This window comes from Idiotropiscis lumnitzeri, chromosome 1 (genome assembly GCF_059441095.1).
Source record: "Idiotropiscis lumnitzeri isolate Australia: NSW breed Sydney's pygmy pipehorse chromosome 1, RoL_Ilum_1.0, whole genome shotgun sequence".
Classification (NCBI taxonomy): Eukaryota; Metazoa; Chordata; class Actinopteri; order Syngnathiformes; family Syngnathidae; genus Idiotropiscis; species Idiotropiscis lumnitzeri.
The window spans coordinates 33,931,580-33,957,014 of NC_142391.1; the positions used below are offsets into that span (position 1 = coordinate 33,931,580).

General features: G+C 40.6%; 2 protein-coding genes across 3 annotated transcripts; both read left to right on the forward strand.

Moving 5' to 3' along the window:
- The first annotated feature begins 379 nt into the window (after positions 1 to 379).
- On the forward strand, positions 380 to 12,995 carry tent2 (terminal nucleotidyltransferase 2). Of its 2 annotated transcripts, none has more exons than XM_088296808.1 (15): positions 380 to 790; positions 5,810 to 5,935; positions 8,051 to 8,116; positions 8,192 to 8,429; positions 8,565 to 8,676; positions 8,739 to 8,827; positions 8,918 to 8,975; positions 9,308 to 9,374; positions 9,462 to 9,538; positions 9,621 to 9,749; positions 9,838 to 9,881; positions 10,616 to 10,752; positions 12,085 to 12,176; positions 12,605 to 12,684; positions 12,794 to 12,995. In XM_088296808.1, exons 2-15 carry the CDS (start codon positions 5,838 to 5,840, stop codon positions 12,878 to 12,880), a joined length of 1,374 nt encoding a protein of 457 aa, XP_088152934.1. In that variant the 5' UTR covers positions 380 to 790; positions 5,810 to 5,837; the 3' UTR covers positions 12,881 to 12,995. The 2 variants fall into 2 exon arrangements, with proteins under 2 accessions (XP_088152934.1, XP_088152926.1); XM_088296800.1 differs by lacking the exon at positions 380 to 790 and adding an exon at positions 5,423 to 5,469.
- Positions 12,996 to 13,141: 146 nt separating this feature from the next.
- On the forward strand, positions 13,142 to 25,142 carry cmya5 (cardiomyopathy associated 5). The gene is made up of 14 exons (XM_088296788.1): positions 13,142 to 14,082; positions 14,391 to 15,027; positions 15,134 to 17,674; positions 18,837 to 18,932; positions 19,839 to 20,057; positions 20,164 to 20,186; positions 20,953 to 21,077; positions 21,156 to 21,290; positions 22,195 to 22,341; positions 22,412 to 22,559; positions 22,745 to 22,878; positions 23,508 to 23,625; positions 23,854 to 24,030; positions 24,108 to 25,142. The coding sequence occupies exons 1-14, from the start codon at positions 13,961 to 13,963 to the stop codon at positions 24,373 to 24,375; spliced, it is 4,890 nt and encodes a 1,629-aa protein (XP_088152914.1). The 5' UTR covers positions 13,142 to 13,960; the 3' UTR covers positions 24,376 to 25,142.
- The last annotated feature ends 293 nt before the right edge of the window (positions 25,143 to 25,435 follow it).

Sequence of the window (25,435 nt, forward strand, 5' to 3'; positions counted from 1 at the left end):
AAGATTGAGTGACAGACTCTCAGGCACGACGCCAAGATTTCTTCACTTCTCGGGCTCAGGTGATGTTTAACCGTTATATTCGAGAAAGTAGTTCTCGTTTCTTCCCCAGTAAAAACTCAGTAGACCGTCCAATCATATTTGATTAAAAATGAGTTTCAACTGAATGGCCAAAGAATAGTTTAAAAATAAATTTCAGGTGATCACAGGTCAATGGCAATCATCTTTGACCAAACAGTAAATGAAAGAGTACCTGCTCACCCTCCACTCCTTCCAAATGTTTCTAAACTTTATTAAAATAATAGATAAAAATATGTATTATTTAAAGGAAAACTACAATACTGCTGGGCAGACTCTGCATTTCCGTTTCCGCTCCCAGCCAACACGCGCGTGACTGTCATTTGGATTTGCCAAATTCAGGGTATCGCAGTTTGCGAAACGGTTTATGGCTCGTTCGCTCCCGTGGAGGTTGAATAGCAGAATGGCTTCCACTAGCATCATCTCTCCACGGTGCAAGGGTGGATTTGGGAATTGGATCCCAAAAGAGAGTGGTTGTGCTATGACACTTCTGACAGAATGGTGCGGGAAGTACATTGCTCTTTATGTAGAAAGCATGAAATGCAGTTACGTTCTCTGCGAAACTATAGCGCTAATTACGCCAAGGGAGTGCGCGGTTCGGCGCTCAAGAGAGATGGACTCAGGAAACATGCAACCAGCGAGCAGCACCTCAAAGCACATATCATAGAATATCCCATCACCGATACAGGCACGGAGCTTCAATTTACCACTGTCGGTAAGTAAACTTTGGAATATGATTTTGGTTTGTTTTAGAGCAAGTTTAGGTATCGTGTTTAGCCTACAGCAATCGATAATGTCGTAGTAGAAGCTGTCATTATTTTCAACATCAATATCCATCCATCTATCCATCATCTATACCGCTTCTCCTCACTATTCTCGTTATTCTTTTTAAACTGAATGAAGGAAAATTAATTTGGGGCGGGAGCGGGGGTATATTTTCACTGCTAAAATAACAACAGATCAAGGCAACATATTCCCTTTTTGGAACTATTAGTGTTTTACTTTAGAAACAAAACTCCAAAGCCAGAAGTTGGCCTATCATATTAAACATTTTATTGCGTTAATTTATTAATACAACCCTTCATTGTATTTTTATTGGAATTTATTAAATCTATTACAATAACTTGAGCAGAAAATATACCTACCTGAATTTTTAAAGTAAATAAAACACATAAGAATGCAACAACAAAATACACCAGCAAGAGGAGATTTTAATCTAATGTATAAATTGCTTGTAGTCAATATTCCCTCTAATTTTCCATGCGTCTGAGCATTCAGACAAACTCCCAGAGCATCCCTTGGACCACAGTGCGCAACATCAGACATGCACATGGCGGCCAAACCAGTACCACACCTGTTTTGTGATATAGACGTTTCAAAAATATTCAAACTGTCAACATATGAAAATAGAACAACTCATTGAATAAAGATTCAGATCAGCCCTACATGAAAAATAGCAACCATCATTTTAAGCATAATTAAGTCTGAATATAATCTGTTTCAATGTGGTCTCACATTATCCACTCATAAATAACTAAAATTATGACATCAAATAAAACACAAAACTACAACTACAGCTGTTGTGAAATACGCTATGTAAATAACGTTGCAATGTCTTGTATTGTAATTTTAAGTCACCTGACCTCTCTAACACTCGAAATAGGGTCATTTAAGGGCTCGTAAACTATGCCCATATTTGGACTTCCTGAATAGAGCTTTCTGTGTGCAGTCTGTAGCCGCACGTCCGTGGTGAGCGTGAGCCTGTGTTTGTGCGTCAACTATTGTAGAACAACGGAGTGTGCGCCCTCGGTCGCGCTACTGAAATTGTAAGGAAAGTGGGAATAGTGTGTTGTCCTGTATGTAGATTTAACTGAGGTGGAAATGAAGGGATGCGTGTAGAAATGTAATGTGTGTACGTGGTGCGCGCCAGTGTCTTCGCAATGTGCGCTGAGAGGGTGAGAGCCGTGCGCAATTGCTCACGCGCGCGCCTTAGAGGAACATTACTTCCAGTGGATCTCAGTTTCTATCGTTCTAATTAATTGTTTTATCTTTTTGCAATTTCAGAAAAAGGGTTGGCCACTGGAGCTGCAGAAAATGGATATAAGGGAGATGATGGAGATGATGTTGGTTGGAAAGAAGTTGCAAAGCTGACAGACATTGCCTACCAGGTAGCCAAGAAAGGCATCCCTTTTGAACGTTTTGAGGACATCATTGAACTTGAAGCCAGACATGGAGTTGATCTTGGAAAGCGATATCACAATAATGAAATGTGTCGTGAACTTGTGTTGTGTGTCAATGAGACAATGGTTGAGGACTTGAAAATAATGTTGGGAAAATCAAAACTTTTCTCTATCCTTAGTGATGGAAGTCCAGACAGTGGTGGCGTGGAGACGGAACTTATTTATGTTGTGTTTATTAACAGCAGTGGTTATATTGAGTGCAGGCTTCTTAGACTGAAGAATGTTTCAGATGGCACAGCCCCTGGTCTCAAATCACTGATTGAACAAAGTGTCAGAGAGATGGGTGTTTCAAATTTATCCAGTCATTTGGTAGGGTTGGGAGCAGATGGTGCAGCAGCGAATATAGGGTGTAAGAAGGATTTGGTCACACTTTTGAGAAAGGATAATGTACCTTGGTTGGTAGGTACCCATTGCTTGAAACATCGCCTGCAACTTGCTATTAAAAAGGCTTTTAAGAAGACATATATGGATGATGTGTCAGACACATTAATGTGCCTTTACGCTTTGTTCCAGGACAGTCCTAAGAGGTTTCGTCACTTGAGAGCAATAGCAAAGCTTATGGAGGAGAGAGTAAGAAAACCATTGAAATGTCATGGCACAAGATGGGTTCAGCATACGCTCCAAGCCTGTCAAGCGCTACTGCAGTCTTATGCAATCATGGTTACCAACATCTCATCAATGGTAACTGATCCCGCCCAAGATACAGGCAAGGCAAAAGGCATCCTGAAACAGCTGCTTTCATGTAAATTTGTACTGCATGTCCTCTTTTTTTCCAAACTGTTGGAGCCAATAAGTAGAGTAGGGCTCGCCTGGCAGTCTAATACTGTAAACCTTCCATCGGCCCTCAGTGATCTGCAGCATTTGCAAGAGCTCTTGGAATCAGGGTCAACCTCCTTCATGGGTGAAGATCTTTCCAAGCTAATAAAAAAGTGTGAAGACTACGACCCTACAGTTTTAGGTAACCCGGAGTCAAAAGTGGTATTTCATGGGCATGAACTACAACAGGTCAATATTGGTCTGGAATATTTTCAGAATAATGTTGGGAAATATGTGAGTGACGTGGAAAAGTGCATTTCTGATCAGTTTTCTGATCTTGTTGCTGGTCTCCTGAAGTGTTCAAAGTTGCTCGACACACGTCTATGGCCAACGTCAGAGGAGTCATTCACTCTCTCCTTTGGGAATGAGGACGTTAAGCAAGTCGTTACACATTTCCACAAACTTATACTGAGGCATATTAGTCCTACTGGCAAGCCTGTCCAATCTTTCTCCCAGGCTTTTGAATCACAGTCTGAGACTGCTATTATTCATCAGTCCAAGAGGTTGAAGTCATCCAGTTCTACCGAAAGTCTCGTTATTTTGGTCCTCGACATTGATTCAGAAGTTGATATTGGGCGGCATCAGCAACCTCAATCTGTCAAAATGGAAGATGACCAGGGGTCTCTGTCTGACTTGGACATCTTGATATCAGGCACATTGATTGAATGGGGTGAATTCAAGTGTCATGTTCTGGAAAACATGGACCATTCTGTGAAATCACCCGAAGACGTTTGGAGTCGACTGCATGCAATGTATGATGCAACCTATCCCAGGTTGAAACTTGTCATTCAGTGCCTCAGGGTACTACCCCTTACTAATGCCATAGTTGAGAAGTGTTTCTCAACAGTGAACAAAACGAAAACTGACTGGAGAGCATCCCTCGGTGAACTATCCCTCGAAGCCTTGGTGAGAATAAAAAAGGAAGGACCACCTCTTGCTAAGTTTGACAACAAAGAGACTGTCAAGATGTTTTTATCAACCCCCGAGAAGGTCTAATGGTGAAAGAAAATATTTGTAGATTGGTAACCAGTAGTAGCGGTGTGGTATTAGAAGTGTAGAAACAAATATACTGTTACATCTCTGTGATAAAGAATTCTAATTTAATTTATTTTTTTTTATGTATTTTTGTCTTACTGACCCAAATGTTGGTACCTAGAACACATGTGGTAACTTTGAACATGAGTAAATCTAATGTTCACTGTGGCTCATATTTTTGAATTGCTTATTAAAAACAAATACTTTTGAAAGTTGAATCTTTTATTTATTTTTTATGGACTAAATTAGAGCGCCCTAAAGCATAGGAAGTGTTTATCTTGGTTTTGAACAGTCCTAAAGGCCTGACATGTGGTCTATGCCCACCCCGCAGCCCACAAATCAGATGCTATTCCCCTTCCTTCCTTCAGGTCCCTGGGGGATTAACCTGCAATAATTGCTCCTCAAAAGTAGAAAGTGGCTCTTCAATGAAGTCATTGATTAGCATAACTGCTTTTCAGAGCAAGTTATTCTGAGCCTTTTACTGCAACACAAATATGTGACAGTTTTCAACATTTAGTCAACTGCAGTGACATTGAAACTTGTTACTCGGCACTAATAGCAGAAAATGCCACAATTTATGGATCATCTTTCTCAACAACCAGTATCAAAAGAAATCAGTGTGGTTTCCTGCTAGACCTTTACTCAAAAGCCACTCACTTGACAGATTTGCTGTATGGGATGTATGTAATTGAGGTTGCTGCACCTTCACTGCTAAAAATCACTTGTAATTGCTGAAAATATGACAAAACTCAACAATGTGTCAGTGATGTGGAATTGTATGTTTGTCTGAAAAGTTTGCTTTTGATGTTTAATTTTGTTTAGTTGCTAAAAACAGTATTTCAAAACAATGTTTTTTTTCTACCACATCCATATCATGTAACATGTTTAATTCTTCCTGAGATATCTATTTGAATTCTGACTCAGCCTCAAATCAGTCTGATCACAAAGTTTTACGTTTCCTTTCATTTGTTTGAGTATTAAATTGTTAATGGAGCGTGGCTATTGCATTCTTCATTATTTGAAAGTTTTTAGGGGAAATAGTAATTTTGTGACTTCTGAAATAATAATTTAATACAAAAATAATCCTGATAAATCCTGCTGGCCATTCATTAAACGATATTTGACTAATATTGCAACAACAAATAAAGCGTTCAGTTTAGTTTTTGCCGTTAGTTCATATTGGCCAAGTGATATTTGACAATTTCCGCAGCGACGTTGAAAAGCTGCTACGTCCCCTTTAATTTAGAAGTGGTGACGTCACGACAACGCGAGATAAAACGAGCAAGAAGTGGTTTACGAAATGGTAGGTAACGAAGACGTGTAATTTTGAATAAAATTTGAAAACAACCGGTTGATTTATGGGATACTACTACTAATATTACGGTTCATTTGTCTAAATGATCGCCCAAGGCGCCATCGCACAGAAGTTTTTATTATTATTTTATTACGAGGTTGACTCTCTAGTTGGTAGCAGCTAGCTTACAACTGCTTCTTCAGCACGAGTTACTGATTATTTGGAAGTACCATGTGCAATTTTCATCATCCGTACAATTTACTAGTAATCTCTTAGTTAACATAACAGTTACTGTACTATTTTCATGTGGTGCTCCTTTACCTCTTTTTTCATGTATGTTCGATAACAGCGGTGTTGACGCTGAGGCTTCGCGAGACATGTATCCACAGGTCGGATCAACGCGGAGGCGGCCAGCCTACCGCCCAAGGCTCACTTCCATGGATCGCGACTTTTACCAGCACGAAGCAGTCGAGAGGTGAGCCTCGTGGAGTTGGCTTGTGGGGATATAGATTACATTTTTGTCACAGTTTATGGCCCGTTTATCGACCCACAAAAAGTTAGGGATTATCACTAATTGTGAGTTTTGTCGCTCCTTATTTTACTCTCAGAAGTCTAGATTTCAAGTTCGCCAGAGAAGATTTGAGTGTGTTTTAGGTTCATGGAGAAATGTAACCAGAAAACCGAATGTGCCTACCTTTTTGAGAGATGTGACAGTTCACATCTCAAAAAAAGGTAGGCACATTCAGTTGCAAAGGTGTGTATATCCAATCACAGGACAAAAACTTCAATTTATTTTGTAACAAATTTATACAAAGTAGCACGCAACTTAAGTGGAATGAAAATTATATATTGTGTATACATTTTATTGTTTTCAAATATTTCAAACAATTATACTGTACATCTGAAAGGTGTGGTGTGCATTTTTATTCAGCACCCTGTTCTCTTGATATCACTAAATACAATTCATAGCTAATTAGTAAATCAAGTCCGATTGTGTGTAATTCACTTTCAGTAAATACACTTTTTCTCACAGCACGGAACATCACTTAGCAAAAAGATTCACAAAAACTGGCTACACAGGGTCGTTATTACCTTCTGTCATGTTGTTTTGCCTGTTACTATATGTGGTTGGCATAAATAAATTAACAAAACAGTTTTCTTTTATTAGAAAATATATATTTCTCATCAAAATATTTGCTATTGGATAATTTCCAGATCTCTCATGACACACTGTATAGGGGGACACTAGTGAAGAAGGAACTCACCAGACAGGTTTGGGTTGAAGTTGTGGAGAAGTTGAAAGCACATTTAGACTATCATTAAAAATAAATCCCAAAATCTGAACATCTCAAGCCAGGAGCACTATTCAATCCACATCCAAAAATAGAGAAACTCCGGCACAACTGGAAAACTACCGCTCAGATAAGGCCAAAGTTGTTATTTTTTTGCCTAAATGTAAAGCACTCTGTGTGGCAGAAAAACAACACTGCCCAGCACTGATTTGCCGATCTAAGTTAAAATCACAGTCCAATTTAAGACCCAATTTTGAGACTGTTGGCTTTAGATAGATGCCAGGGGTCCAAGGTCAACAGAATTGGAAGCAGAAGGACCACTTGGACCAAACATCATAACCTTTGTCTTGTTTTCGTTGAAATTCAAGAAATTTAGTGACATCTAGATTTTGATTTCCTCTGGACAAGACAAAAGTGGTCATAAGGAGAGAGCGTCTTTTTTTGCTCACAGAGACCTAGATCTGACAGTCACCCACGTAGCAATGGAAGGAAATTCTATCCAACCTAGCGGCAGCAATTATAACAAAAACATCAAGGGCCCCAAAACAGAACCTTGTGGAACACAATTTGATAGAGGAGCATAGCGGGACTCAGAGCAACTTTGGCAAACACAAAAGGTCTTGAGAGCCAAATAGGATCTAAACCACCTTAGAGCGCGACCACTAATGCCCACCTGTTGCTGTGGTCCACCGTGTTGAAAGCTGCGGTTAGATACAACAAAACAAAATACACATTTTCTCCAGGGTCATTGGCCACTCGGATATCGTTAACAACTCATAGCAACTGACTGCTATGCATTTTCTTGAAACCTGACTGGAAAATCTCCATGACATTGTATTCATCCAAAAAAGATCAAAACTGCATGTGCGCCACTTTTCCCAAAATATATAGAAATAAAAGGCAATCTGCATATGGAGCTAAAATTCAACAGCACATCTTGATCGTGTTTCTTAAGCAGGGGTTGCACCACAGCATGTTTAAAATGTTGGAGGGGGGGTGTTAATCGCCAAAACCAATTTGCCAATACTTGGGAGAACCTCCTATAAGAACTGAGGAGGGGTGGCTGAATATGGCAAACCACATCCTCCAAAGATGACACGGTGATCGCCTCAAGGGAATCCATCACTGCAGAACAAGGAACATGGCCTTGTGTCGCACTGTATTTGGGGCTCTGTGAGCAATAATTGTTCTGGAGTGGTTAGTTTGTTTCCAATCCCTGTGATGCAAATGTTTATCTGCTAAATATTTATTACTGTATGTGCTTTAACATTTCTGATGTCCCTCCCTGCACATGACAGGTTTCCTACTTCTGAGTGGAATGATTGCCCATTGCCCCCTCCTCGCATAACGAATGACTGGCGCAAGTATGTCCGCTTGTCGAAAAGATTCGTAGTGCAATTGTACGTGTCTGGACTTTCACATCTCACATGTTTTTGCAGGAGGAAACATGAGAGCGATGGCTCCCCGGTTTTCAAGCGCCGACGTGACGACTCATCCCTCCCCCCTTCAGGACATCCTTTCATTCGCCACAATCCTCCGTCTTTTAGTCCTGACCAAGCATTGGCGGGCTCCTCGAGATCTTCCTCTGGTTTTGATCACCCTCGTTTCCACGAGCACCCTCACATGCCTGCCATCCCACGCTGCAGCATGAACCTGCCCATCCAGGATGACGACAAGGTAGCCTAAAGGGACCCTTGATTGAGCTGAGTTTTCTTGATAAATGAACACATCAATCGAGATTATTATTGACAAATGGACCATCCTGGCTGGGTGTGTGTTTTCATGTTGTCTTGTCTGTTATTGTGCCCTCAGCTAAGCTTTCAGGTGGCCAGGCTGTTCGAGATGTGCCAGCAGCAGCCTGTGGATTTAAGTCGCAAAGAGACGTGTAGAAGTTTGCTGCAACAAGACATGCGTGTCTCCAGAAGTACGTATTCATGACTCTTTCACTCTACCTTTTCGTTGTCACCCCTTTGCTTTCCCTCACAGTGGGTCGGCTGTATATGACGGGATCCACCATGAGTGGATTAGCCTGCCGGAGCAGTGATGCCGATTTGTGTTATGTGCTCCATGAAAGTGTAAATATCTTTTGACTATTTTTTTCTACGCCTTTTTCCGTTTGTGCGGATGCAGATTTGCTCTCATAACCATATTTGTTTCTGTTTCAGAACAAAGCAGATCCAATTGCTGTACTCTCTTCCCTCCAAAGAATTATGAGGTCAATGAGTGAGTATAAAAATGTCCCTTTTGCACATAATAGGAAAATCCAATTTAGTATTCTGGCCACACAAGAGAAAAAAGTGACTGCAAAAACAAATTTAAGTGACAGTGGTATATTAAATAAGATCAAACCTTAAATATATGTTTAAAACAGTTGTTTCATTATCAAACAAAACCATCGCAGCATGGCCCAAATACTTAGGGTAAGTTATATTTCCCACCATTTAATGTACTTCACAAGTTCCCGCACCACCTGGTGGTGCTAATTCCGCAACGAGACAAAATGTTTTTGAAGGAAGCACTATTATATACTATCCAAATTCTTTATTTCTTACTAGATTTAGTGGACCGTCTGCGGCTGATCAGAGCCAAAGTGCCGATCCTCAGGTTCCAAGAGAAAGGCAGGTAAGGTAGGAGGAACACTTGCCGTTGACTGAGTTTCACATCGTCCTACAATCCGAGATTGAGTCGCATGTGATTTTCTCTCTTAAGCAATCTGATGTTTGACCTGAACGTCAACAACATAGTGGGCATCCGGAACACATTCCTCCTGAGGAGTTATGCCTACGGTAATTCTCCTCCCAATTCAGAAATCGGTTCCCTCAGTTAAAGGAAGGCTAATTGTGGTTATATGACCCCCTGTATGTCAAGCTGAGCCCAGGATACGACCCCTCTTCCTTGCTATCAAGAAGTGGGCACGGCACCATCAAATCAACGACGCCAGTCAAGGAACGCTAAGCAGCTACACATTAGTGCTAATGATGCTGCACTACCTCCAGAGTCAGTACACATGCACACCCACCCACACACTCCACGCATTTCAATCCTCATTCCAGGCTGCAATACAAATTCTTATTTGACATTTCAGCTCTCGAAAAACCAGTGCTTCCTTCACTGCAGATGGACTTTCCAGTAAGTCTCAGCACCTTTTGGCAGCTCTGTCTTGTATAGACTGACTGTTAAATTGCATACATACAGCAAATGCAAATAGGTAGAATCTGATATGCTTCAGAATGAATTCAAATAGATCACCTTTAGTGATTTACTTTCTTACAGGAGACATTTCGAGACTTTCTTGTAAACAATTAGTTGAGTCACTGGAGAGCCTGCCACCCATCAAGTGCTAAATTAAATCAGCATTCTATCTTTTTTTAATGGCAACGTGAATACATTCTGATGGTTATTTGTATCTTCCGCCATCTGGTGGAAGAGAATGTTATTGTTCTGCCTGCCACGATGCGGCACTGGCATGGATGGATGAACAAAGATAAATTGTGATTAGTGATCGCACACCTTCCATGTCTATACTATGAACCAATTTACCATGACAAGAAAAATGCTGTAAAAATGTTCTCTTCTTGATGCCAGGTGCATTTTGACCAAAGCGCGCCACAGTCATGTTATTTAAAGAGACCTGGATCTATTAAAAAATATGAAAAAAAGAAACAATGTCTCCTTTACTAAACATTTAAAAATGCATATACTGTACAAAAAGAGAGCCAGGTGAGAAGATTACATGGAAAAAAAAGTGTAACTTGTGTATTTAAAAAAATGCCTGTGTAGACGTCTTTGCAATGTATTTTGTATTGGAGTTGTAAATATCCTGTCGTGATATTTATATATGTTTTTATATGTATATTTTTTAGGAGTGTTTTGATCCATCTTTGGAGATTGACATGATCCCAGAGGGAGCCGAAAGCATCCCAAGCTACAATTCACGAAACCAGTCGTCTCTAGGAACGCTGCTTGTGGGGTTTCTGAGATATTATGCGACAGAATTCAGGTGCTCAACATGACACAACTAGGGTTGCAAAATTCTGGGAGTTAGAAACTTTTCATGGGGATTAACAAGAATTTATGGGAGCAATTTTTTTTATTTTAACGTTGGCCCTTATGTATTGTAGCATCATAATCTCAGCTAAAACAACCAGATTTAATGCAAGTACCCTCCTCAATCACATGCTTACAATACTGCATACTGTCAGGGTGTTGAGGCCGCTCGCATGCACTTTACCATCACATGCACAGATGATTGCTTAAAACCTGAAGGCCACTTTTGAGCTACTACAACCTCACAGTTGTGTAGTATATAAAGTCAAGTAAGTATAATATTATGGGATAATATATTTGATCAAAAATGGTATTTCTGTTTAACTTGCAAAAATTAAATAATATATTCATAGAGTAGCTAGCTGGTAAAATAAGTGCTAAATGTAAACTATTTTTCATTTCTTTGACCATTTAAGAGGCTACCTCAAATCTTCTTTTGACTCCCCCAATGATTTCCTATAGCCATACAAGATTTTACACAATTATAAAAAATTGCGTATCACGAGCTTCTGTTTTTCTTTTCCTGCCTGTTGTGTATTCCAATCCCCTGCCAACCCGCCTCTCTTTCTCCCTCTTTCTCTGTTCTTCCTCTTCGCTGGTCTTGTGTTTCTGCTTGAGTGCCAGGGGCAGGTGTGGCCTTTGGCTTTTACGCAGCACATAACTAACATCGTACGGTGTGGGCTGTTCGTAACATGGCACATTGTAGAAGTGCCCCAGCTTTGTTTGATGTGATTTGGGTTGAAATTAAGACTTGAAAACAATGTAGACCACCCAAACACGTTCCTTTTAAATTGAGGATTTCTTCTTGTTTGTGCAATTCTGCTGCGTCCTGGCCTTCACTTTGATGGACCTGGTGCCATGATTAATCGCCAAGTGCGCAGTCCACCTGATCTCAAACACTAACTTATAATAGGTGCTGCCTTTCTTTGCTTTTTATCTTAACTATATGACTAGAGATGCCACCAAGTGTTGCGCCAGAAGTCATAACCTCATTATGCAGTACACTATGTGCAGGGCTGATGGCCATCTGTAGTCAGCTCAGGAGATAACGGCTCAACATTCAGAGTAATTGGGACCCTAAAAAACAAACAAAAAAGGAATGTCTGACAATACAGCACGCTTTTTTGCAGGGGAAAGAATGAACCCCCCACCAAAAAAAAAAAACATTGAAAAGGCCACAACATTAGGTACAGCTGCCCAATTTAATGAGATCCTACAGAGATATTCAAATTGAAAATTGCTTTTAATTGCAACTAAATAACGCTTCATCTGTTTTGTAATGCAGCTGGCAGAAGTGCGTGATTTCCGTTCGAGATGGCAGAGCTTTACCCAGGCACAGTCATCCAAAGTGGAAAAATAAACTCATATGTGTGGAAGGTACGCATGTTGTAAATTGTACCACTGCAATGCATTTAGGAAAAGAAAAAAAAATCCTCAACAGGTAATTCATGTCGTGGCATGTATTAGACATGTATTCATTTTCTCTGAATTTCTTGGGGAAAATAATGTGAATATTCAGCCATGCATAGGAGATAAGTATTTGAAAGGATGTACAGTACAATTCTGTGCACAGCTGAGTCCCATTCTGTTTCTGAAATACATACTTTGCAATTGTTCCCTTGTATTTGCCTTGAAATAACGAGGAAACAAGCTTTGTACATATGCTAGCGTTTTTTCAAGGCTCCAGTTGTCAATATCCGCAGATTCTATTTAAAAAAAAAAAAAAAAAAAAAACATGCACACATTGTCACTGTACTTCATGCAAATATTTCCATATGCGACTATTTCATGACCTTCTCTTTCAGAGCCATTTGAGAGGAAAAACGTTGCCCGGGCAGTCCACCAGCAGGCCACATTTGACTGCATTAAATCTCAGTTTCTTGAGGTAGCGAGATTTTATTTATTTATATATATATTTTTTTTTTTCAAATTCAACTGTAATCCTTATGTTTCTGTTTTTCTACTAATTTTCTGTGTGTCTTGGGTTTGTACAGTCCTGGCTAATACTTCGGGAGGAGATGGACCTCAACTCCATACTTCCTGTACATCAAATTATTGATGAGGAAACATCCTGGAAATAAGGAGTTCTCCGCTCTGCTGTTCCAAGATGACACTGGATCCCTTTTAGTCAAATTGTCCCAGTCCACTGCAGCTTTACCTGATTTGCTCATACTTGCTATAAAGACTTCAGTGAGATTTTGGTATTCCTCTTGTCACATTCCTAAGTGTCTTTGTATTTTTTGATGTTAAGAAATTCAATCTACAGACTCCATAAAGTGTCAGAAGGAAAACCAAACATTTGCATTCTCTTGCAATCTTTGCATTTTCTCTCACATAACTTTCTCGCACACTTTGCAAGGGATCACAATGTTTTTGTTTTTGCGGGAATCGCTATGGGTTTTTTTTGTTTTCTTTTCTCTTGTCACCTCATGTGCTTCCTATAAGTCAGTTCAGTTGATCTGTTTGAATTCATTCTAAACTATGTTTAATTTTATTATTTGGTAAATATCAACATGTTTCTTGAACCCACTGCTCTACTCAGGTCCAACCTATACTAAAAATTGACAAATTAACCAGATTTTTTTTTTGTAATAGCATCCAATTGCTCACACAATTTGTTTAAATCAAATGAGCTGTATGGTTTATGGATCAAAGTGTTTTTTTTTCTTTTTATTTCTGAAGCTTTCAAACTCTTCAGGGGAAACATGACAAGTGTGTGTATGAGTGTCCCTCTTAAGCATTGCCAAGAACAGCAGGGGACATGTGGGCGTACTGTTTCAGCACATGGCCTATATTTAACTTAGTAAAGGGGATTTTGATCTTAAAGTTACATGACTCCAGCTGCAATTCATTTGTACAGATTCATGTTCACATGTATGTTTGCCTGCATTGCCAATAACATTTTGTAAATGTAGTCCATGCATTCAAATCTTTTCACCTGACTCAAGACCCAGTGAGATTGAGCGCTCTCCTTCCACATGTACTCTCTGCACAACCCTCTCTTCATTCCCCACTAAGTCTATTTCTGTCCTGAGCTGAGTCAGATGGACCCTTCCCAACTTAGAATGACACAAACGGAACAGGCTGGCGCTCGTGGACTCAAGAGTGGATGAAAACAACCAGATCTTAAAGGGGAAAAGAAATACACGGACCTACAAGGAATGATGGAGGAATGTGAACATTTGGACTCCGAGATGACGGAGCTGACACAGTTCCAGTGTGAGGCTTCGGAGGTCATCAGCCAGGATGATGACGACGACGAGGTGGAGGAATTACAAAACAGGTGCTTACACCCAACTGAATACAAACATGAATAACCTATAGATTAAATCTGCAAAATATGCGTTGACTTCTGTTAGGTGCTGTTTGTGTTAGCAATGTTATTAAAATTCAAGAGGCAGGACTCCGCTATTTAAGTCATAAAAATATAAATCTATTTTCCATCGTTAATGTGACGATCCAAGTCGTTGGAAATGTTATCCTGAATTTATATTGCACCACTCTCACGGCTGGTCTTTTGGCACATGTTGCAAAAGCAAGTTTTACCTCTTCTTTTGGACAGCATAACCATCGCTTCTTTTCTCTTTCCAGTCTACGGGAGTTGGTCCAGGACCAGTCCGTGAAGCCCAAACTCCAGTGCCTGATGGTGGATCCATCGTTCTCCATGGTGACTGTCCAGAGCGAGGACAGCGGTATTGTTTGGGAGACAGCCTCCAGTCGATGTTCTACTCCTTGGGCCTCTGAGACCAGCTCCATCTCTGAAGCCTGCAGCATGGAAGGTTCTGGAGCCGCCGGGAAAGTTACCATCATCTTTGATGAGGACAAAGTAGTCCGTAGGAAGACGAGATCAGGAAGGAGCAGCAGATTGAGGGACATGCTAAGCAGAGCTGGCGGTTCAAGGTCAACCTCAACTCTGGGAGTGGAAAGACCCGAGATGGCAGAGGTGTCGCTTCCCAATGTCAAAGAACAACAGAATGGAACAGCGAAAGATTTGGAAGAAATCAAAAATAAAGATCAGCAGTTGTTTAGTTTGATTTCAGAGGGCTATGAGATTCTTAACATCAGGGTCCCATCAAAACTTCCCACAGTGGATGAAGAGGAGAGCACAGAACTAAAGGACAACTTGTCTTATCTTGACCACACTTGGAAGATCAAATCTCAAATTCACCTTGAGACCATACAGAGCCAGGACTCGCCTCATGATGTGGAAATGCTGGAATGTAATGAGGTATCGATTTATACAATAATTCCAATTTATCATTTATCCAGTTCCATATTTTTGTCTCTTTTCGTATGCTCTTTGAATTAATTCAATGATTGTGATCAATTAACAGCCCCCAACGAGTGACACGGGTCCTTCCGTGGACACTGAATCGAGACACACGTCCATTCTGGAAGATGGCGCCAAAGACATTGACTACTTTGAGAAGTTTACGCTGTTGGATGAGGTGGTTCCGGGACAAAAAGCTCAAAAGGAGGCGGAAGAACCTGGAAGGGAATGCAAAGTGGAATTAATGCCTGCAAAGGGAGTGCAAGACAGCCCGTCAGAACCAGACGACTCGTTTGTCTTCGTGCCACAAATGGAGATTGTTGGGGAACACCTGGATGAGGTCTTCTATGGACAAGGCACTCCTGTAAATGAATTGCAGCAAAAAGCGGACGAGGAGGGAGAGAAATCACGAGTGAGAAGAGAGAGCCAGCGATCTGTGAAGGAGAATGGTTCAGTATTGTTTGGAAGTGAAGAAACCACCCTCACACCGATTTATATCTCCCCTGGTCCTCCTAAAATCATCGACCCCATTCTGCTGGAAGAACCGACCGCCATGTCCTTCATGTACTCTGACCTTTATGAGGATGCTGTAGGTGAGAGGCGAAAAAGTGACGAGGAATACTCCGAGGCAGAGAGTGTGACATCTGAAAAATCATTTAAGAAACGTTTGTCGGATTCGGAGGAGGCTGACGGGTACCTGGAGAAATTCATTTTGAAAGATGACGCCCCAACAGTGGATCTTCCAGTTGACTTAGTGGAGGACAAGAAGCTAAGGAGGATGTTATGGTCACAGAGTAAGTTTGAAATGACGGGATGTCTATCAAGAGCTCTGGAAGAAGAAGACGACGACATCAAGACGGGGGACACAACGCAATCACTTAACACTGAAGTAGTAGAAGATTCAGCAGCAGCCAAATGTGAAGTGGCAGAAATGGAAAGGGCCGGATTAGACCACTCTAAGGAGAGTGAAGAGCAGCCTGTTCCTGTAGATTCAATTCATGAGGACAGACAGAGGAAGGAAAGAGTACAAGCTCAAGGTGGGATTTCTGAAGGCTTCACTGATGCACCTCAAGAGTTTAACAGTTCAAGAATAGAGGCAACAGAGGAGCACCAAAGAAATGAGCAGGTTAGTCATCAAAGTATGACTCAACCCGAGGCGTTATCCCCAACGCATTCAGTGCAGGAACAGGAACGTGAGATGCCACCTACTGTTGCTGAGGTTCCTCAAATAATCATCAGCCTACAAGAAGATGACACAGTAGGGGAAATGTGTGAGAATGCAGCGGCTGACGCTAAGATTGTGGCCGCTGTTGATAAGGACACACAGGGTGAGATGCCAGCAATAGAGGCAGAGAAAAAAAGTCCAGTTGAAATGGAGACACTGGAAGAGATGTCGCCATGTGCGAAAGAGGTGCTTGAGCTTGTGCAACCTGCAGCAGTTGAGATCTTCACTGACTGTGAGCCCATAGTGCACACAGTTGTGAAGGTAACCAAGAAGACGGCTGATGAAAAAGTGATGCCGAAGGTTCAAATTGATCTTCAGGATGTAACAAGTACTCCCCAAGCAGAAACTAGAGCGGATGTGTTGCCACTGAATTTTGCCGTAGATGAGTCTGCATGTTTTGTACCTGATCAGGAGTTGGAGATCCAAACCAAAGAGACATATTCAGGTCAGACTCAGCAGGAAATGATTGACCATAAGAACCAGACATCTTTAAAAGGCAACAAGACAAACACTCAAAAGACTGAAATGGACGATGACCTGATTGTTTTTGTCCCTAAAGGCCAAGCAGTGGAGATGGACATAAACATGAGTCCATGCTCGGAGAAGCTTACAAAAACTAATGCAATGACTCGATCTGATCTCGACACAGAATATGAACATCTCACTACATCAAACCAAGACACTATGGAAACGATACGAATGCCTCACCTGGAAGAAGAACCAATTGGTCATTTGGAAAAGTTGAACAGCATGTCCTCACCTACAACTTGGGAGGAAAACGCAGAGACGCAAGAGCCGAGGATGGAACGCAACAAAGATCAGGATATTCACCCCCCTCTGAGGAGCTTTGCCCCACAGGAGGATTTATCTTTGCCGCATGAGGAGGACCTAACACCAGATACCGCAGAAAATGAATCGATCGCCCCAGAAAGTGACTATATGAACGCGTACAGAGACCTGGAGATCAGTTCTTACAGTGCGACCGAGGAGGGAAAGAAAGATCAACATCAGACTCCTGCAGACGTTCCAGAGGTGGCAGATGATGATTATGAGATGATTAATGAACAAGACACCAGAAAGTTGGTAGAACCTGAAGTCCGGGGAGATGTAGCGGAACCAGAACCAGTGACTGTTTGGGAGGCTGATGTGGAGGAAGAGGAGAAGGATGTGGATTTGTTTGAAGACAAAGATATCATTGAGGCTGATTATGACATCATTGATGCTGAGGAGCAGCGGCAGGCCCAATTGGCTGCTGAGCTTCAGGGGATGGATTGGTTCTGTCTCAGCTGTCAGTGTTTGCTGTCTAAGGACGACTGTGATTCTGGGGACCATGATGGCCACAAGGTGCTTGCGGTGGACGAAGCCTTTGAGGACATCAGGGTAAGAAATCATGTGCATATACGTGTGTATTAATTTGATAATTCTTTGACAATATTATAGCAGCTTTATCCGGATTCTATCGATGACCACACTCATCCAGAATATTCCACTATTTTGATCCAAGTGTTGGGCAACCTGTATTACACATAGTGAAAAGGGAAGAAAATATGGAGCTACCCCAACTTTGAGAGGGTCCACTTTTTTGGAAAGACCTTCTAAAATGTGTTTGTGTTTGTGACCAATTTTGTTCGTTGATGAAGGGGTTTAGTCCTTGATTGATTTATAATAATGCAGTATATTTTGTGTTTGTCCCAATACTTTGGTACAAAGACTGCATTCTATTTAATAACTGTTAATCAAAGTTCCTTTTTTTTAATACTACATCATTCACATAATGTGTAAATATTTACAGAAAAAAATGTACTATTACCAACACCACATTGTTGTGACTATATTTAATTAAAATGTATCTTGTGCGATTTGTTGACTACATTTTGCTGTCCAATGTTGTTTTATACAATTATTATATGAAACAACTCACTCGCCTAAATTAAGCGACGCTATCCAATGCAATGATTCACCATGCTAAAGATTGCTATGCTATACTGTGCAATGGGTCCCTACTTTGCGTCTTAGCCATTAATTTACAAGTATCTAATTTTGTAGTTTATGTATAATGGGGATGAGCTAAGCATTAGTCTTTCAGAGAGTTATATTTTTGCATCCTCATTTACAGTACATACATGAGTGGGTAGATATTGGAACAGCCCTTGACATTATAAACCAAAACACATTTATTACTGCAGAAAGGTGCAATTGTCAAAGTGTTTGGGTCATTGTGTCATAAAGTTCTTAAATGCGTTGTCAACTTTTCCACCCAGGCAGAAGGCAGCACATTCACATTGAAGTGTTGCGATATAATATTTCGTTTTGATCGCTGGTAAAGGTCCTCGGTGACACCATCAAGTGGGCGCTGATATGGGATCTGTTGACACAAGCTGGGCCAACATACGAGTCAACAGTGTTTGAAATAGTGTCTTTTAACCTGCAATGACGCGATCAGTATGACATCTGCACATTCACTGACAATTTCGAGACTTTTTCTATGCCCTAAAACTGGAAAGTAAGCCAAAAGTAATCTTGAATTTCTGGCATGTAACAGGAGCGACTGAGTGAGTGGATCTCTGAGCTGCAGGGGAGGTCTGAGAACATTGAGGATCTGGTGTCTGAGCTGGAGTTGGCCTACCACTCCGTGGAGGTATATACAAATCTATATTTTACGTTTATTGTGTGAGTAAGTATGGGGGCTTTTTTCTTTTGTTTAATCCGGACCACCGGTTAAGTAAAATAAAGTGATACATGATTTACAAAAATGTAAATCTTTAACTTTTAACATTTCTGTGACTATTGCATTTTGAATAATAGAATTATTCAATGAGAATACTATTGGAATTTTAATATGCAACCTTAACAAATATTGGAAAATATTTGAGAAACAACCTAAAACGATATTGTCTGCTATAAATGAATCAGTCAAAATATAAAAAAAAATTGAGAAACATTTTTTAACAATTTTATGTAAATAGTTCTTTAATTAAAGAACTGTTTATTAGGATTAAAATAATTCATTTTAATTATTACAATCAATTACAATTAGAAATACTGAATAAATTATTTTTTTAAATTACATACCCTAATGCAGTCACCTACTATTTATTTTATTTTTTTTTAAGTATTCTTCATGCTTGAGGGTTATTAATTATTGAGTCACCCGGTCATTGCTCAGGATTATTTATACCAGCCACATCTTAACATTTTCTTCTCAATGTTATCATTTACTATCTCATGAATAGGAATGATGATGAAGGAAATATATGGCGAGTGCTTTGATTTCACAGCTGCCATTGCTAACCGAAATTGAGTGCTTGATCTGAAGCAATGACATTTTGACACTCACCGACCACCACAGTAGGAATGCTTGCGCAATATTTTGGCATCCCAATACAAGCGCTCCGTCAACTACCATATAGTTGGATACTGCTGCATCACTGCATCAAGGATGAATGTCAATCTCTGGCTCATTAATGCAGCCTCAGTACATTAATAAAAATGTACTTGCCGCTCATGAGCTTGTCTTGCACATTTATGCTGCTCTGTCATCCAGCACCAGTGTGTTGAGAGCGAGTCAGCCATGCAGGCACAGAATGACGAGACGATGGCTTTGGTGATGGAGCAGTACAACGACATGTCCGTCAACATGGAGGAGGAGAAAAAGGCCAAACTGGAGCAGCTCTACGACCAGATTGTCTGCTTCCAGGAGAGCATCGACTCTGCCAAGGCCACCTTGGAGACCACGGCTAGAGAAGCTGAGACGGACGCCCGGGTAGATCCTCCGAAAGGCTTCTGACTTTATAACCCATTATTTACATGTAATTAAAACATGAGTCCATTTTGAGATATAATATAGCATCCGTGTGTTTTCCCTTCAGACCCCTGAGGACATTCATGCAAGGTAATCTGCCTTTAGTGAAATGTGAATGTAGTCTGTTGTGCTAGAAAACACACTGGCTGGCCACAATATTAGCTGCATTTGCATAAAACGAGAGAGCTCCACAGTATTCTGGAGATTCATTAAACACTGAGTGAAATGATATTTTTTTTTTATCTTATTGTTATCAACAGCAATTTTAATCAGAAATGGCTTTGTTTCCCCTTTTCCCTCTTGCACATCAGGAAGTAAGATAGTTAAATTTTTTTGTTTTTAAGTGTGACATAAAAGCTTGGGCAATATGGATTTGACCATACGTTATAATTTAAAGCTGTGATGTTTCAGGGGGAAAAAAATCTACCTATTGCTGAACCTAACTCTTAATTCATTCATTTATATTAACATTAAATGGAAACTTAGTGTGCTTGAGAAAAAAAATGAAGGTAGATTAGAAATTGGCACAAATCAAATCATTCCATACAAAATGCACATATTTTTGTAATAGAAATGGTGTATTAATTGGCCTTCTGAAAAGCATTTCCCATGTTTAATGTGTTAACCTTTTTGAATTAAACTTCTAAAGTGATTCTTTTCTAATTTAATTACAAAGTTAATGCACAAATGTGTCAGTAAAATACAATATTTGAAACACGCAGCATGATTCAATAAAGTTCTTCACCACGCCACAACTAAAACCACAATAGTAAAAATGTGCACAGATATAGTGTAGAATGTAGATGCTATTGTTCATTTCCCATTCATGAAAATGAAGCAATTGTTGTGTGGTCAGTCTTGAGGCAGCTTTGGAATCGACCATGTCGCTGGAGTTGGGCTCCAAGGGATTGCTAGTATTCGAGGATTACGCCAAAGGCAACACCTCCAGCCCACAGCCTGCGCAACGAAAGGGAATTCCAGGTGTGCAGATGCATGCAGGCGCTTAGTGGGTCAACTTGTGTGGCACTGATGATAAATGTGTCCTATTCTGCACCACAGTTCCTCAGAGGCCCACGCTGGAGCCCCAGGAGGCAGGATCGGCTACCAATGCCAGTGTCACCGTTTACTGGAGGGTCAACACCGATGACATCATTGACTGCTTCCAGGTCTACTGCGTGCAGGAGCCACAAGGAGGTAGATATTATATGCTGATATTATATAATATATAGCCCCCCATTGTTGTACATGAATGAAATATACACTTCTAATACACAATGTTTGTTATAGTATTAGTCACTGCGGGTGGGCAAACTACGGCCCGGGGGCCCGTCAAACGTTTTAATCCGGCCCGCCGAACTTGAAAAAAATGTCATCAATAAACCTTGTTAATGTTTTATTTTCTTATATATTGCTGTAATGCTTTTGTTCATTTAAAATTCTATGTATTTTTTTTTCTCCCATGAGGGGAGGTTACCAAAACACTCCATCCATCTGCTCCTGGTCGGCCCCTCTGTCAAATTTTTGAACCCATTGTGGCCCGCCAATCAAAAAGCGTGCCCATCCCTGCGCTATGGGGATGTGGACACAATCTTTTTGTTTCTAAAATCCGCCACCACGTCAATGAAATTAAATGAAAATATGTTTTAACTGCAGACTCTCATCTTTAATTTCAGGGTATTTACATCCAATTCAGGTGAATGATGTACAAATTACAACACTTTGTTTGTATGTCTGCGACTTTTTAAGTGATATAAAGTGATGAGACAAATAAACAATGATAGCTGGGCACTTGACCCATTTTTGCTGGTCAGTCCCCCACCTACCAGCCGCTACCTCGATACTTATCCGGCCTCGACTCTCCGGCCTTATTCATAAAAATTGTCGGCCTCTTACACAACCTAACGTGTGGAAGGTAAAAGCATCACCAGATGGTGAATTTCCCTGACTTTTTTTTTCCCCCTTCAGTTTTGTCTTCGGATGTATACTGATATAGACGGACATATGATTAATTGGAGGATGCCCCCCCCCGCCCCCCAAAAAAGCACTGTTATTCTACAAGCACGCGGTTTTAATTTAATTGGAGTTGTGTTGTCCACAGCTGTGTCGGAGGAGTACCGCGTGACTGTGAAGGAGAGTTACTGCGTCCTAGAAGAGCTGGAGCCCGATAAATCTTACAAAGTGTGGGTGATGGCTGTTAACTACACAGGCTGCTCTCTGCCCAGCGAGCGGCTCGTCTTCACCACCGGTCAGTGTGCGCCTTTATGCAATAATTTAGCCCCAAAGCATACGTTAAATATGAGGAGGACTTTTTCCAGCTCCGTCGGTGCCAGTGATGGATAGCGAGCGCTGCACTGTCATGTGGGACTCGGCCACCCTGAGATGGAGCCCAGCAAAACAGAGTCCTGGGCAGAGTTTCATCCTGGAATATTGTCGCCAGTATGAGCTGGAGGGAGACGGGCTCAGGTGGGCCGTGTTCGATTTCAGACCTTATTTACCAAATGATAACGTCTTAAGCCACCATTATCATTTAATTTGTTGAGTCCTATCCGTCCCTCTGACCTAAATGGAATGAAACTCATATAATAAAATGGCTTTTGTTTCTCTCTGTGAATGCGTATTTTTATTGTATGTCTTTGCTCTTCTTCTAGATCAGTCGCCGGCATAAAAAATTGTGAACATGGAGTTCTGCTGCAGCCCAATGAGAATTATCTGTTTTACATCAAAGCGGTGAATGAAGCTGGAGCCAGTGAACAAAGCGAGGCTGCGCTCATTTCAACCAAAGGTTTCAAAATATGTCCTTGTACTTTGAATGTGTGGGACATTGTACTTGGGATGAACGATTTTGAAAAATGATCTGATTTTGATTCCCCCCCTCACACACCACCTCAAGCTATACAAGAACATCATACTGAGAGCTTGCTTTCATTGAAAATAAACATAGTTAAATTATTACTTACCCTACATATCTGACAGTGTTAATGAAAAAATGTTGATTGTATCTGGGCAAAATTTCAAGGGTCACATTTGATATATATATATTTTTTTTTAAATGCAAAGTTGAGCCACATCATTTGTAGATGTGGTTTAAAAATAAATACATATATCATTGTCCTATTTATATTTTAATGTTTAAAATTGACTAATTAAAAATACATGACAGGATTTATCTCACCAATTTTAGGAATGAATGAATGCAACAAACATTACAGGAGTTTTAATTAAGAGAGCTATCAGATATGTATTGCGCTTTTCTTAAGACTAAAAGAAGCATGAAATATGTCGATAATTATTAAATCTAGGCCTGATTGAAGAACTTAGCAGCACGGCAGGCCAAAGAGTAGTTTAGTTTATGCCTGCCTTATCCTGTGAAGGTGTACCTAACAGTGTATTCCATTCTCAAAATGTTTTCAGGAACAAGGTTTCACCTGCTGGAAGCTTCAGCTCATCCTGCTCTTGAGCTGTCAGAAGACCAAACCACAGTTTACCTGTCCCAAGATGCTCATCAACACCACTCATCCACGGAAAAACAGTATGTTGAAGTCAATATGCTGCAACAATCAAAAAGATGTTACATTTGGAGTTCAACGTATATTTTCCTGGAATTATTATTTATTGCCAAAATGACTCAATTGGGGTTCGGCAAACGCTTCCGGCAAAAGCGTGTTTGGAGTCGTAAATATCAGCTACCACTGACCACAGACACTCCAAATTCTTCCCAGAAGAGTGGAAACTTTGCAATGTATTTTCTATGTTTTAGAACCCCTTCCATCCTCGGTGAGTTATTACCAGCGAGGGGTCACCACTACTGGGAGACCACGGTGTCAGGATGTGCAGCTTACAGACTTGGAGTCGCTTACAGCTCAGCCCGGAAGAAGTGCTCTCTGGGGGAAAACGAGCTTTCGTGGTGTTTACACTGCATCTCGTCACCATCTGGGTAGGTTGAAATATAAACGTGTCCATGTAGGAGACCAAAATAGACTTAAGAGTCTGTTTGTGGGTGTGTTCATGTAGTTGCAGGTACCAGATGCTCCACGGTGCTACTCAGTCCAGCATTTTTGTGACAGAGCCGCCCGAGCGGGTGGGCACGCTCCTGGACTACCAGCGTGGTCGATTGCACTTCTACAATGCCCTAACGGGCCGCTTGTTGGGGTCTTTCAAGCACAAATTTACCGAGCCGTGCCACCCTGTTCTGGCTCTGGACATGCCGGGTCGACTGGAAGTCGGCATGGTGCCGGAGGTGCCAGAGTTTGCCCATGGTTGGAGAGGTTGCCAATTATGATGAAGCCTCGTTGGCATCCAAAACCAAATGGGAAAGTCAAAAAAAAAAAAAATACACTCGCAGGACTTGATTGCATCGATCCTCCTTGTAAAAATGTTATAACATTGTAAATATAAAATATATGGATGACATTAATCAGGATATGCAAAGCAACTGGACTGAGATTAAGTTTCTTTGACTTCTTCAGTCTTGCTTGCTGTAAACTTTAAACAGCATGTCAGTTTTGTTCTGTTTTGTAATTATTTTCCTACACCTCCATGACAAAACTTAACTTCTTGAAACTGATCAATTTATAACCTCTTGTCATTCTAGTTGAATCTGTTAGTGAATAACTACAGCACTTTGTTTCGTATTGTGGATATGCCTGTTTTTGTATGAATTTTTTTTTTTAAACAGATTTGATTGTGTTTTTTGTTTCTGTGTTCTGTTTCCACTTTCTTTTCTTTCAATATAGGAAACATATTGGCAAGATGAATGAACATAATTAGTTTTCTATTTGCTCAGCTGGAGTTTTGATTCAGTCTACATTACCAAATTTGATCACTAGATGGCCCAAGTACTGGAATTTTAGTGCCTATTCATGCAAGATTAATTTTGCCTTGTCATGCAATACTGACACACATACTAAACTGTATCACCTGAGCACTGCAGTACTTACTCGAGTATATTTATAGCACCAAAACATGGCTGATGTCAATAAACTCGATAGGGTTAGTTTCCATCATCAGCCATTTGGATACCTCTAATATAATTTGACCAATAACATTTAACACGGTTGGTTGCGATTGTGGCAGTGGGTGAAATACATATTTTGTTGTTGTTGTTTTGGATAATGCTTTGTTCACACACTCCCTTAATAAGCAGCCAACACTCGGCTGGAGTCTCACTCATTTTTTTTTTTTTTTTTTTGGAGTCTCACTCATGTCAACAATAACAAGGACACTATCTGATGTCAGCTTGGCATCATGTCTCAATTAGTCTCACTTGTTTTCCATAGCCAAAGGCCAGGCGCAAACAAGGCGGAGTCTATGCTCCAAACAAGTAAACAAGACTCTCATTA

Excerpts from the sequence above, each read along its gene's own strand:
- tent2 (XM_088296808.1), top strand. The coding sequence starts at position 5,838 with ATGTATCCACAGGTCGGATCAACGCGGAGGCGGCCAGCCTACCGCCCA. Across the intron at positions 5,936-8,050 it reads CAGCACGAAGCAGTCGAGAG|GTTTCCTACTTCTGAGTGGA; the intron begins GTGAGCCTCGTG and ends TGCACATGACAG. Across the intron at positions 8,976-9,307 it reads AAGAATTATGAGGTCAATGA|ATTTAGTGGACCGTCTGCGG; the intron begins GTGAGTATAAAA and ends ATTTCTTACTAG.
- cmya5 (XM_088296788.1), top strand. The coding sequence starts at position 13,961 with ATGATGGAGGAATGTGAACATTTGGACTCCGAGATGACGGAGCTGACA. Across the intron at positions 15,028-15,133 it reads AAATGCTGGAATGTAATGAG|CCCCCAACGAGTGACACGGG; the intron begins GTATCGATTTAT and ends ATCAATTAACAG. Across the intron at positions 17,675-18,836 it reads AAGCCTTTGAGGACATCAGG|GAGCGACTGAGTGAGTGGAT; the intron begins GTAAGAAATCAT and ends GGCATGTAACAG.